Genomic DNA, 12,426 nt, shown 5'->3' on the forward strand with positions numbered 1-12,426 from the left:
CCACCTCAAAACAGATCGGGTTACCCCTGATTGACAGCGTCACCATGGCAAATAATTTGACTAAAACTATTGTCTTCTCCTGGCAGTCCCCGGGTCAGATAACCGGACCAATCACAGCGCGGATAATCACTTTTCATGCCAGCTTAGAATAATATTATTAAAAAAAAAAAAAAAAAAGGAGAGAGAGAGAGAAAGAAAGGGGGGAAAAACTCCGAGAGGGCGAGGAGCGAGGGAGCAGGGCTTTACCACTATATTATGTGGGATCTTGCGGCGGCGGGGGGTGGGGGGGAAGCAGGGAGATCCCAAACCGGCGGCCGAGGGGGGTGGGGGTGGGAGAGCCGCGGCCGCTGCGAGCGCTGCAGATAGGAGACAAAAGAGGCACAAAGTTACTCTCGCAACTCGGACTTACAAAAAGGAGGCGGCCGGGGGGGGAACGCCGCCCGCGCTCGGGCTCCCGAGACTTTTTTTCTTCGCTCTTCGCCTTTTTTTCCCCGACTCTCGCCGACGCTCCGGGGCCGGGCGCCGCCGATGGCCGCGGCCCCCCGCGCCCGGCCGTGACGCCCGACCGGGCCCCGCCGGGCGCCGCCGCCCCGGGGCCGGCCCCGCATGCCGGGCGCTGCCCGCCGCCCCGAGCCGCTCTCCTCTATGCGGCCGTAGAGTGCGCGGCGGGGCAGGGCTCACCATGTCGATGCTCCCGACTTTTGGCTTCACCCAAGAGCAAGTAGCCTGCGTCTGCGAGGTGCTCCAGCAAGGCGGCAACATCGAGCGGCTGGGGCGGTTCCTCTGGTCCCTCCCTGCCTGCGAGCACCTCCACAAGAACGAGAGCGTCCTGAAGGCCAAGGCGGTGGTGGCCTTCCACCGGGGCAACTTCCGCGAGCTCTACAAGATCCTGGAGAGCCACCAGTTCTCGGCGCACAACCACCCCAAGCTGCAGCAGCTCTGGCTGAAGGCGCACTACATCGAGGCGGAGAAGCTGCGGGGGCGACCCCTAGGGGCAGTGGGCAAGTACCGGGTGCGCCGCAAGTTCCCGCTGCCCCGCTCCATCTGGGACGGCGAGGAGACCAGCTACTGCTTCAAGGAGAAGAGCCGCAGCGTCCTCCGCGAGTGGTACGCCCACAACCCCTACCCGTCCCCCCGCGAGAAGCGGGAGCTGGCCGAGGCCACCGGCCTCACCACCACCCAGGTCAGCAACTGGTTCAAGAACCGCCGGCAGCGGGACCGCGCGGCCGAGGCCAAGGAAAGGTACGGCTCCCCCGGCTCCTCTCCCGGCTCCCCTGGCTCCCCCGGCCCCGCCGCTCGCCCCGCGCCTCCCCCTCTGCCCCAGCCCCGGCTGCGGGGAGGCCCGCGGGACAGGCGCGCCCGGCAGCGGCCGCGCTCTGCCGGGGCGGAGGCGCCCAGAGAAGAAGAGACGAGCGAGGTGGGCGCTTGGCGAGGGCGTCTGTGCGCCAAAAATAACCTCGGGAGAGGCGGCCGGGACCCCTTCCGCGCCGAGACCCCGTTCCACGCACAGCTGCCGCGGCGGCCCCGGGGCAGCCGCTTCTGCCGGGGGCGCTTCCCAAGGCCGGCGGCGACTCCCGGTTAAGCGGCGCGGCCGGTTCCTCCCCGCCGCACCCCGCGTGGAGCCCATCTGGGCGGCGGGGCCAGAGGTGCCGGTGCGGGTCCGCGGCCTGGCCGGAGGGGCCGGTGGCGTCGGGGCTGAGGGCGAGGGCTCCGCGCCCCGCACAGCTCCGAGCGCGTGTCCTCGAGGGTTACCCCGGTGCGGAGAGGGAAAGCCGGGAGGGTCTGGACGCTGTGAATGGGGGGTTGCGAAATCTGCCTCTAACGTCGGCTCCCGGCTTGAGGCGGGAGACCTGGGCAGGGACGGAGCGGAGCAACCTCTTACCTCGCTCGTGAAATCGCGGTTCGTGTTCACTACCCAGCAATCTGCTCACGAGTGCATGTTAATAGGCGTGTATTCTTAGACCGAGCGTGATTCTGAAACTCTTGTTTTTCTCGTTAAATGGTGTGAAGGGATCATTAATTGCCGGGCAGAGGTTAATGCCTACATCCTTGGGTATTCGGGGTGACTTTTCCGTCAGCAGTCCCTGTGCCTTAGGAAGACTTAGGTTCGAAGAGGCAAAAAATGCCCTCTAACCGCACTGTGGCTTCTCGCTAGTTCGCTGAATTGCCCGGTCCGTACGGATCTGATCGTATGGCCTGCGCGGTTAATTAACCGATTAGAAATCTCCCGTAGATCCGTTCCTCCGAGGAGACTTCTATTTTTCTTTTCTGCCTAATGTGTTTTGGAAATGGCAGGCGTCGCGGCCGCGCAGCTGTGCAGCCCGGCAGGTTCGGGCTCAGCACAGATTTGCTCCATACGTTTACCGAAACGGTGCTAGCGCTTTAATTTTCCTGCAAATCCTCACAAGTGTTGTTTTTACGAGATGTTAGAGATCCTTTTTATTGCTGATAGCAGGGACTCACCTTCAAATATCCAAAGGAAATGAAGGTTACACTTATTCCATTCTTTTTTTTTTTTTTTTCCCGAGGAATCGAATTTTAAAGGTCTCCAGAGACATATAAGATTTTTGACATTGAAAAATACACTCAACCTAATATTACACTCCAGGCGTTGGAAAACAGACCGTTCATGGGATTGCCATTCACTCAAGCAAACTTGTTCAAACAGAGCTTTCTTGTCTATTTTTATTTTTTTGGCACCAAGTGTCTCCAGCCACATCCTGCAGCCCTTATTGAGGAAAAACCGTCAGCGCAATGGCTTCGCTTCTCTCTTCTCGACTAAATCCTGCAGGATAGGGCCCCTCCGCCAGATAGTGTGTTTCAAAGCTTCCGCAGAAGCTTTTAAATAGACTTGTAATGCCTTCAGTATTTCAGGCAGGGTTGTGTCTAAAGTATTTCCACGAGGGCTATGTCTAAAATCCGCGTTAGCCTTTACAGGACGTCCACCTCCACCCCATCTTGCCCTTCTCATTTCGGGGGAAAAAAAAAAAAAAAAAAAAAGATATATATCTCTGCAAGCGCTTGGCCAGCCGCCAGCGATTTCTCGGTATTTACCCGGTGATGAATTTTGAAATTATGTCCTGCCTTTCCGAGCCGGCTGCCTCTGTCGGTAGGCACACCGGTGGTGCCGGCTCCCCCCGCCGCGGAGCCGGGCGAGGGGCCACCCGGGCTGCGCCCTCCGCCGCCCGAGGAGGGACGGAGGGGTAGGAACGGGCGTGCGGAGCGTTTCCCGAGAGGGTCGGGGAAATGCAAGCGAGTTAACTCTCTTTGCCTGCCTTATCTTCCATATTGGGCTATGTTTTGAGCTTTAAGCTTAGGGCGAAGGGAAAAAAAAAAACCGTCCAGTTGCTTAAGCAAAAGCCTTTCCCGCCTGCTGCCAGCCCACGGGGCTGCGCGATCGCGCAGAGCGATCCTGCCTACAACCCGCCGTGCTTTGGCCTTCTCAGGAGAACTCGCGGCCGAACTTCTCTTCAGCTCCGGGAGCAGTTTTAAAGTTTAAAAGTCTGGTTTTTCTTCTTAACGTCTTCCTCCCCCCCTCCCCTCCCGCCTCTTTCCTCCCCCCCCTCTCCCTCCTCACGCTGTGCAAACGCTTTGGAGGCAGAAAATAACGTTTTGGCAAAGTGACGCTTTCCGCTGGGCTGGTGGGAGACTCTGTTTACAAGCTTGGCGGACCTTAGACCTTTGTGCCAGATGAAGAGGCCTCGGAGGTTTGCAGAGTTTGTAAACCTACTGTTTCTGCATTCCCCTCCGCTCGCCGCCCCTGGGAGCCAGCTCCCCGCCGCCCGCCGCCCCCGCTCCCGCGGTGCGCGCCCCGGAGCGGCGGCCACACGGTGATTTCCCTCCCTCTTTTGTGTTTCCTATAGGGAAAACAACGAGAATTCCAACTCCAACAGCCACAACCCGCTCTCGGCGTCAATGAACGGGAATAAGACAGTTTTGGGGAGCTCAGAGGACGAGAAGACGCCGTCAGGGACCCCGGATCACACCTCCTCCAGCCCCGCTCTGCTGCTCAGCTCCAACCCCGGGCTGCAGCCCCTGCACGGCCTGGGCCACCCCCAGGGCCCCAGCGCCATCCCCGTGCCCAGCGCCGACCCCATGCACCACCACAGCTTGCAGGACTCCATCCTCAACCCCATGTCATCCAACCTGGTCGATCTGGGCTCTTAAAACCGTGTACACGCTCCCTCCTTCGCACCAGCCCTCCTTTACTTTATTTTTTTTTCCTTTTTCTTTTCCTTTTTTTTTTTTTTTACCTCCTTAATCTTACCAGAGACTTTGAAAGCAATGAGAAACTCCTTAGTGGATGTATTGTGCCCTTTGGCAGCAGGTTGGCTGCAGGTTTGGAAGGTATCAGACTCGGCTGCGGGCAGGGATGTTGTAAGAAGCCTTAAGGGTTGCTTAAAGGTGGTCTCAGGCGTGTAAGGACTGTTGGACAGGAGCTGTGATTTTCACAGCAGGCTGTAAGGTGGTTCAGTGTAGCAGCTCTTTCCAGCCTTAACTTCACGAATCTCTCGGTAGTGTCACTCGATCCGGCCGGTCTGTGTGGGAAGAGGCACATTATAATCTTTTTATTATTTTTCGGGGGATGGGGAGGAAAGGGGAGCGCAAGGCCGCTGTTTCCATGCCTGTTTGGAAGTTACACATCGCTCCTGTGATTCTATTGTAGTTATGTATCCGTGGCAGGTGTACGATGTACAGTTTCAACTAAGAATACAAAAGCTGTAGTCAAGTTATAGCAGCAACACGCGCTCTAAGCAGACTCTGTAACCTTCTTGTAGCTGATGCTATGCAGAGAGACGGCTTCTCTGGCCTTGTCCATGCGGTGCTTTCGCCATTTGCTGGGTGGGAAAGGAAGTGATGGCCCGGCCCCGGCCCCAGAGGAAGGCAGGGGCAGATTCTCCCCTCGGTGTGCAACGAGGGCAGGAGCGGGCTTTAAAAAAAGGAGGAATTGCTGCTCCAGTTTAGACGTAAACGACAGTATCAACCGCAAGTCACTCACCTTAGTTTTGTTTATTGTTTATATTATGTGAATACATTCTTTGGAAAATATTTCTGCTTTTATTTTATAATAAAATTTAGAAATCTAACTCGGCGTGCGGTTGCTTCACTTGCCCGCGAGGTGTTGTCGGGCTCAGCCTTGAGCGGAGCAGAGCGGGGGACCCGGTGGCCGGGGCTGACGGCGCTCGGCCGAGGAAGGCGGCGGATACTCGGTCGCTGTCGGTGTCCCCGGGAGTTGCCCTACAGCCGCCGCAGAGGCTAGAAGGCCCCCCGCCCCCCCGCACCGCCCCCTTGGCTGTCAGACGGCACCCTCACATCCCTGTCCCGTTTGGGGTGCCCCGCGGAGCAACGTCCGCGCACGTCGGGGGCCGCTCCGGCCCGGGGAAGGGGCGTGCGCCGGGGGGAGCTGGCGGGGCCCTGCGGGAGCGGGGAGGCAAGCGGACTGGGAAAGGCAGGCGGTGCGAGCCCTGCGGGGAGCGGGGAGGTCGCCCACCTGCTCTCCCGAGGGCACGGCTGGCAGGCTGCGGGCTTTGCCCCCGCCGTGTCCGCTGGCCCCGGCAGCCCCCGCCGTCCCTCTGAGCCCATGGGTGGGAGCGCAAGTTGAGCGTGGCCAGATCCTGCTCCAAGTTCCGACACGGCCGGCCTGCCAGTGCCTTTCCAGCGCCCATGGGACTGATGCCGGGAATGGGGATTCTCTATTCCTCTCCTTTTTCTTTACTTTTTTTTTTTTTTCCTTTTCTGTAAACACGGGATGGCAAAAGAGACAGGCGAGCTGCTTGCGAGTTTGCTTCCTTAAAAGATAAGAGCTCAGGGTGATTTCATTACAGCTTCCACCCTCACTACCAACTCTTTGCTAGAAGCCAAATGTGATATATCATCTGTTTAAAACGTTCGTCAGAGCTTGCAAGGGGTTTCATACTTTTTTTTCCCCAGAAAATGAATTTCTTGTGAAAAATAAACCGAGAAAACGATATGGCTTCAAGCGGGATAGAAATATGTATAGATCAGCAAAGATCGTGTCCAGGTTTTAGATGCTGGCTGAAATTTCAATCAGCGGGAGTTTTGTGCGGGCGATGTCCTAATTTGATATAATCTGAGGCTGGATTAGCGCCTCAGTGCGTTTGTGGGTGCCCGCTAAAAACACATTTCCCTGAGGCCCCGTTAAAAAAGAGAAGGTATAGATGTCGGTGACGGGGAGGATCGGCCTCGGAAAAAAGCGCTCTCTTACTCGTGGTTGTAAATCCAGTGTTCTCGTTATGCTGGGGTGCATGGCGGTACAACGTTGAAAAGGAGACAATAGGGTATATTCAGGTTTATGTTTCTCCTGTTTGTGCTCTTTGGGGTGATTTTTCAGCAGCGGAGATGATGTGGTTGTTGCCTCTGCTGTGGGAGAGTACCAGTGTGGTCCTGCGTGCATTAGGGTCTAAACAGCAGATCCTGTTATTTCCGTTGAGGGGCATCTAATAATTTTAGCTATGAATTTTAATCCTTTGAAAATAAACATTTCGCAAGTATAGGAAACACTGCTTCCTAGGGCTACAGAAGATCACCGCTCCTTGTAAAATAACACATGCAGCGGTGCGATATTGCAAAGGATGAATTAATTGGCTAGTTAATTATTTCGTATTTTTAGAGATAGAAGTAAGTTTGGGAAGGAAAACAGAACGACTGGGTTAATAAAACATGGCCTCGAAACCGAAATAAGTCCTTAAAGCTTTGCCCGCTGAAGGGAAAAAAAAAATAAAATAGAAAAAGAGTAAAGCCAAGATGGGGAACATTTAAAGAGGCAGTACGAAAACAGGATGGAGTTTACGTGGTTAATAAAAGGTCGTATTGCACAGAGGAGGCAGAATTCGATCGGAGAAAGTAAATGAAGGGTTGACAGGGTGAGAAAGGCCCTTTGAAAGCGAGGGGCAGATGAAAACTCCTGTAAATTGCAGCGAAGATCATTTATATACAGAGAAAGGGAGAGAGGGCGAGTCGCTGAAGTCGATTGAAGACAGCTAGAAACAGAAATTACGCAGTAAGGAAAAAAAAAAAAAATCTGCAGGAAAATCTAGCATTGAGGGCGCACGCAGTTTAAAGCCCAGGTGATGGGACGTGTGTAATGCAACCTGAAAACCCGTACATGTTAAGACTCATTTTATCGGACCGTACTTGCCTTAGTAATGATGTTTGGTAAATTAGCCCAAATCCCCCCGATTTTCCACGCACAAAAAAAAAAAAAAAAAATCCCGATAGAGGAATACGCCGAAACTGACGTGACTAATCCTTGGTTTTAAACAGATTAGTTATGATTCACTAGCATTACGTTACATGAAGTATATCTAATCTCAGGGTTGGTTGTTTGCCGGGTACCCGCGCAGGTTTCGGGGCATAAATAAAAGGGCGGTCTGGATGCGGCAGGCTTTATCCATGAAACCCCATCCTAGCTATCCCCGGACTGAGGCCGGGATGCGGCGGGCAAACCCCACAGGTGAAAAAACCCGCTCTTGCTCTCTCTCGTATCCCCTCACACACATACGTATATATGTACATACATATACATTATATATTTATATATAAAAGTGGTATTTGCCCTCAAACTAAAATCTTGCCAAATTACATAATGAATGCAGCATTTACGGACTCCAGAACTATAACTGGAGTAATTCCTTTAGATAGCAGGGCACTGAATATTCAGTGTACTAAAGCAGATTTGTTCTGCTGAGAAGCCCTGTACTTTGTCACACGAGTGTTAACTGTCCTGGTGCTGCGCTGAAGAAAATTATGACAGAAACTGCACATTTGAGACAGAAAGAGATTTTGGCTGTCCTGCCAGGGCACAGCCTATCATTCTGCCGGGAAAATGTTGTTGGAGAGCATCCCGAGAGGCTACTGGAGATGTGAAGCGAGCATGATGCTTTACTGGGGACAGGGAGTAAATTTATTCTAGTAAAAGCCTTTCCTATGAGTAGGGGAGCGTGTACCGAAGTTTGCTATCCAGCTGGTTGAACGCCTTCCTTCTGCAAGCCCTTGCTGGAGCTTGGGGTTAAATAGGACCCTCTGGGAAACACAGTCACATCTCGTCTACCAAAGGCTGTGTGGCTGCGTTTTCCTTTGGCTCACATAAACCGTTTTGCAGTCTTTCAACAAGATCTACGCGACAGAAGCCGCCTCCTTGACACGTTTCTTGAGGGTTACCTCGGAGAAAACTACATTCGCTCTTCTCCTCCCCACCCCTGGCTCAGCAGTTTGGGCCTAACTGAAGCCTCAGTGTGGGTTTGAGGGGCGCTGCTCCAGCCCCGGAATTAAAAGCCTGGGAAGTGCCCCTGCCTGCCCAGCGATGTTTGTGTAAGACATTCGGGCTCCTGTTACCAGTCCCGGAAACAAACTCTGTTGCCTTCTTTAGGAGAAACAAACGCAGCCCGGTATGAGGAGGCTCTTGCCTTGAACAAACCCTCGCTTGAGCATGACAAATAATGCAGGGGGATGGCGATGAAAACACTGGCCACTGGCCCTTACTGCAGAGCTCTGTAACTTCCTCTGCTTAGTGAATCAAAACGCTGTGGCTCAGGACAGCCAAGAAAAATATACTGAAGGGAACTTTCAGTGCTTCGGCACAGAAGGAAAAGGTGAAGGTTTTGTCTGAAGGAAAGTAGCTCTGGGGTTTGGAAAAAAATACATACTGAAACTGAGGAGCTGGGCTGAGCCTTTAGCTTCTTCCCATCTCGGTGAGGGGAGCGGGGCTCAAAGCTTCCCCTCCCTGCACCGGGAGGCGGCTCCTTGCTCGGGAAGAAGGTCCAGCTTCTTCCCACTTAAATAAACGGGAGAGGGGGTTGTTTGGTTGTTGGTTAGGGTTTTTTTACCGGGTTTGGGCAAGAACGCTCAACCTACAGCTCTAAATATCAAATTCGCCTTTATCCGGAGTCCCGGTGTGCCGCAGAGCCAGTCCCGCTCCGCCCACCGGGGCACCGGGAGGCAGCGGCTGCCGAGCGGGCGGTGGGCTTGGTGGGAGGTAGAGCAATGAGCTATTCCTGTCTCCAGCCCAATGGGTGTCCAGCAGGAAAAAAAAAAAAAAAAAAAAAAAAAAAAAAAGGGTAAAAAACCCCCACCTCCTTTAAAAAAAACCAAACCAAACCAAAACGGACAGACACACGGAAACAAATTGGGACTTCAACAAGAGCCTGTGAACAAACAGGTAAAACGCTACATCAGCAGACCGTGCTGCTCAGGAGAAGTAAGGGAGGGGAGAAATCACTTGGAAAGATGAAAATCGCGCATGTGCTTCTGATGACCCCATTAGATGCGAAGTCCTCCAGGAAATACATATTTGAAACAGCCAGGAAAAACAAACATGCCTTTTATAGACTTGCCTGTCCCGCCATGAAAAATGCAAACCTCGGTATGGTGCGTGTGTATTTAGGGGGTGGGAGGGAGGAAGGGGGAATAGATTTTGTAAAGAACCCGATGAAAGCTAACTTCAGCAGGAATATTCATTGCGCTGCCCTGCTCTCCAAAAATAGGCTGCAGCATGAAAACCGAGGCGGTAGTTAAAACTACCGCGTGTGAGCGGGACATCGGAGTCTGGAAAGTGACTGTCAGGAGCTGGTCTGGGTGTCAACACAGGCAAGGCTGTTTGGCAACGGTGAGGAAGAAAAAAAAAAAATAACGGGGGAGTGAAGAGTTAAAGAGCAGCACTTTATAAATCCTACGGTTTGTTGTAAAGTTGGGCAAAGTCCAGTGAATCCTATTTGAAGAGCAATTCCTAATCCTGCAGGAGTTGGCGTCTGGGCAGGGAGACCCCCAACCCACCTTTCCAGAGCGCCGTTTTAGATGCAGTCGTGCTGGGGGTCGGGGGAGAGAGCAGAGACTTGGCCCGTGAGCGCTTTAGCAGTAAAGGCATCATCATTTCTCCTCTCCCGTCCCCATCACCCTCCCCACGGAAACGGACACGGTGACCCCGCTGCCGGCAGGGCGGACAACTCCGAGCGGACATTTCACGCCCCTCCCCGCTTTCCACCGAGGCCGCTGGGCCCCCCCGGCCTCCGCAGAGAAGGGGCAAGTCCGCGCCCACCTTCCGGCATCTGTTGTCCCCTCTGCCGGACCCGGCTTTCGCCCGGTGCTTTGGAAACCGCGTCGGCAGGTGCCCCGGGAGACGGGGCCGCCTGGGCACCCACGCCGCGCGGGCACACGCACTCCTTCACCGGGAGGCGGCGAGGGTCACTGGTGGGAGAGACACCCCAGAGGGCTGCCGGGGGAGGGCGGGTGACTCTGAAACCCTCAGATTCGGTGAGATGCGTTTAGTCCAAAGCGGCTAAATATCGTCGCCCTGTTGTCACTGAAGAGCTGCGCGACGAGGAAAAGCATCATCAAAGATGGAGCTAATGGCATCCCCGACCCGACCACGGAGCAGGACCGAGCCGGGACCCCTCGTCTATTTACTCCGGCGCCGTGAAACCAAGCGGCCGCCAGCTCCTGCCGCCGCGGGCTGCCTGTGCCGCCGCAGCCGGAGCCGCCCCGTCCTAAGGAGCTGCCCGTTTTCCCACCGACGGGGCACACATGGCAGGCGGAGGATCTGTTCCCTGCAGCTCGCTCCTTCCAGCTCGCTCTGCTGCCAAAGCTCCTCCGGAGGGAACAGCTCCTCCAGAGCTCCAGGGCAGGGGCACGGCCTCCCCGGAGCGGCAGGCGCAGAGGGCAGAGGGGATGCTGGAGCGGGGCTCCCAGGCTGCTGCGGGGCCAGGGACGAGCGGGTTTCTCTCCGTACCCTGAGATATTCGGTTACACGTGAGCCCAGCAGCTGCTCGGGGAAAGGATCCGCACCCCGCACTCCGCAGCACTACGCACCGCGCAGCCGGCGAGGCCGCGGCTGGCGCTGAGGAAGGGAAGGGACATTTAAAACTTAAGAAACACCTTGGGACAGCGCTCTTAAGAGCGTGTCGAGCGCACACCCAACAAAAACATCAACAACTGGAAAGTCAGGACGGTTTGGAAATCTCCTGGAATCAAACGAAACCAGACGTGGGGCAGGGAGGAGGGCGGCCCTGCGCGGGGCGCGAAGCCAGGCGGCCGGGGCTCCACGAGTGACCGTGGAAAGAGTAGCGTGGGGTAGGCTCCGTCCCGGCGCAGCTCATCTCGCTGCCTTCCCAAATTAGAAGGGCCGGAGGTGGACAGTCCCACCTTCCTCGGGATTTTAGCAGCAATCGAAGCGATGGGAGGCAAGAGGCGATGCTGACACTGGGCTCTGCTCCTGCGGGTGTGTGCGGAGCCGGACTCCGTCTCCCCGAGTGTGCCCAGAAAATGTCCGTGCTTTCTCCTCCGTAGGTGCGGCAGACCCCCCAGGTGCCGTGGCTTTGCGTCGTTGTTTCTATCGGAGAAAAGCCTCAGACCCCTTTCAGCTTAGAAGGAGTTGGTTTTTTTTTTCGGCTGAGGCCGGCACAGCAAAAGGGACGATGCTTCCCGCCTACACACTGTTACTTTGAGATCTGATGGTTATTTCTGCCAGTCTCCGAGATGCCGTTCACGCGGGGGATCTCCAGAGGTTTAGGGCGGCCACAGGCGCTCCCCAATAATACCTCAAAATCGGATGTATTCATTACCTCTACTAGTGCCGGTCGATCGCAAATAAAGTCGCCTTGACGATACTCAATCGGCCACTGTTGTCATCACCATTAATTTGAAACAAACCCCCCGAGCCCGAGGAGGGAGGGAAGGACCGGGCTGTCGCACTGCCCGTCCCCACCGCCCGCCCGGCCCTCGCCGGCGGCTCCGCACAGGCGGCGCGTACCCCAAGGAGAGCCTGGCTCTGCCTGAGTGCCCCAGGAGGAGTAGGGGGGCGAGGGGCTGCCCAAAACCGCTCCCTGCATGCCCGGTGGCTGGGAAGGGGCCGCGAAGGCCGGTCACTCCCTCCACATCTCCCCGCTGGGGCAGACATCGAGGGGTAAAACGGGGAGCAGCGTCCGGAGGGCGCAGGCTCCCCTGCCTGCCTTTCACCCCGGCCGACCGTCGAGGCCACAAATTGCTCCCCGCGGTTTGCTCCGAGGACTGCAGTACGGGGGGATCCCAGCCCCCGGTGGGTACCCGGCGCCGTCCCGGCTCCCCCTTCCCGGGGCCGCGCCGCTTGCGTGGGCTCGCTGGAGCAGGGGCAGTCCTGCGAAAGGCGGAGAGGCTGCGGTGTTGCTGCGAGAGAAGGCTTAAGCCTGCTGTCTACCCGCTCGGTTGGCATGCGTTGCCATTTCGATGGTATCTCGCTTTTGGAGGCATTTTATGGCTGGGGGAAATCTAATCCGGTGAAAAGAAAGGAAGAGAATACTGTTGGCATTGAATGAACTCCATGTGGTAATCTTCGGGCAAATGTGCGGGTTTCCATGCCAAAGCAAAGTGTTTTCTCGTCGGGTCTGCTCAAACTCTGAAGGGAGGCGAAGACACCATTTAAGAAATCCAGCTGGT

General features: G+C 55.7%; 1 protein-coding gene across 2 annotated transcripts; it reads left to right on the plus strand.

The window, feature by feature from the left end:
• Positions 1–682: 682 nt before the first annotated feature.
• SIX2 (SIX homeobox 2) lies at positions 683–4,167 on the plus strand. Of its 2 annotated transcripts, none has more exons than XM_086628739.1 (2): positions 683–1,243; positions 3,859–4,167. In XM_086628739.1, the coding sequence occupies exons 1-2, from the start codon at positions 683–685 to the stop codon at positions 4,165–4,167; spliced, it is 870 nt and encodes a 289-aa protein (XP_086484865.1). The 2 variants fall into 2 exon arrangements, with proteins under 2 accessions (XP_086484865.1, XP_086484873.1); XM_086628747.1 differs by having other exon boundaries at positions 683–1,242; positions 3,864–4,167.
• The last annotated feature ends 8,259 nt before the right edge of the window (positions 4,168–12,426 follow it).

Source organism: Tauraco erythrolophus, chromosome 2, assembly GCF_009769465.1.
Source record: "Tauraco erythrolophus isolate bTauEry1 chromosome 2, bTauEry1.pri, whole genome shotgun sequence".
Lineage (NCBI taxonomy): Eukaryota > Metazoa > Chordata > Aves > Musophagiformes > Musophagidae > Tauraco > Tauraco erythrolophus.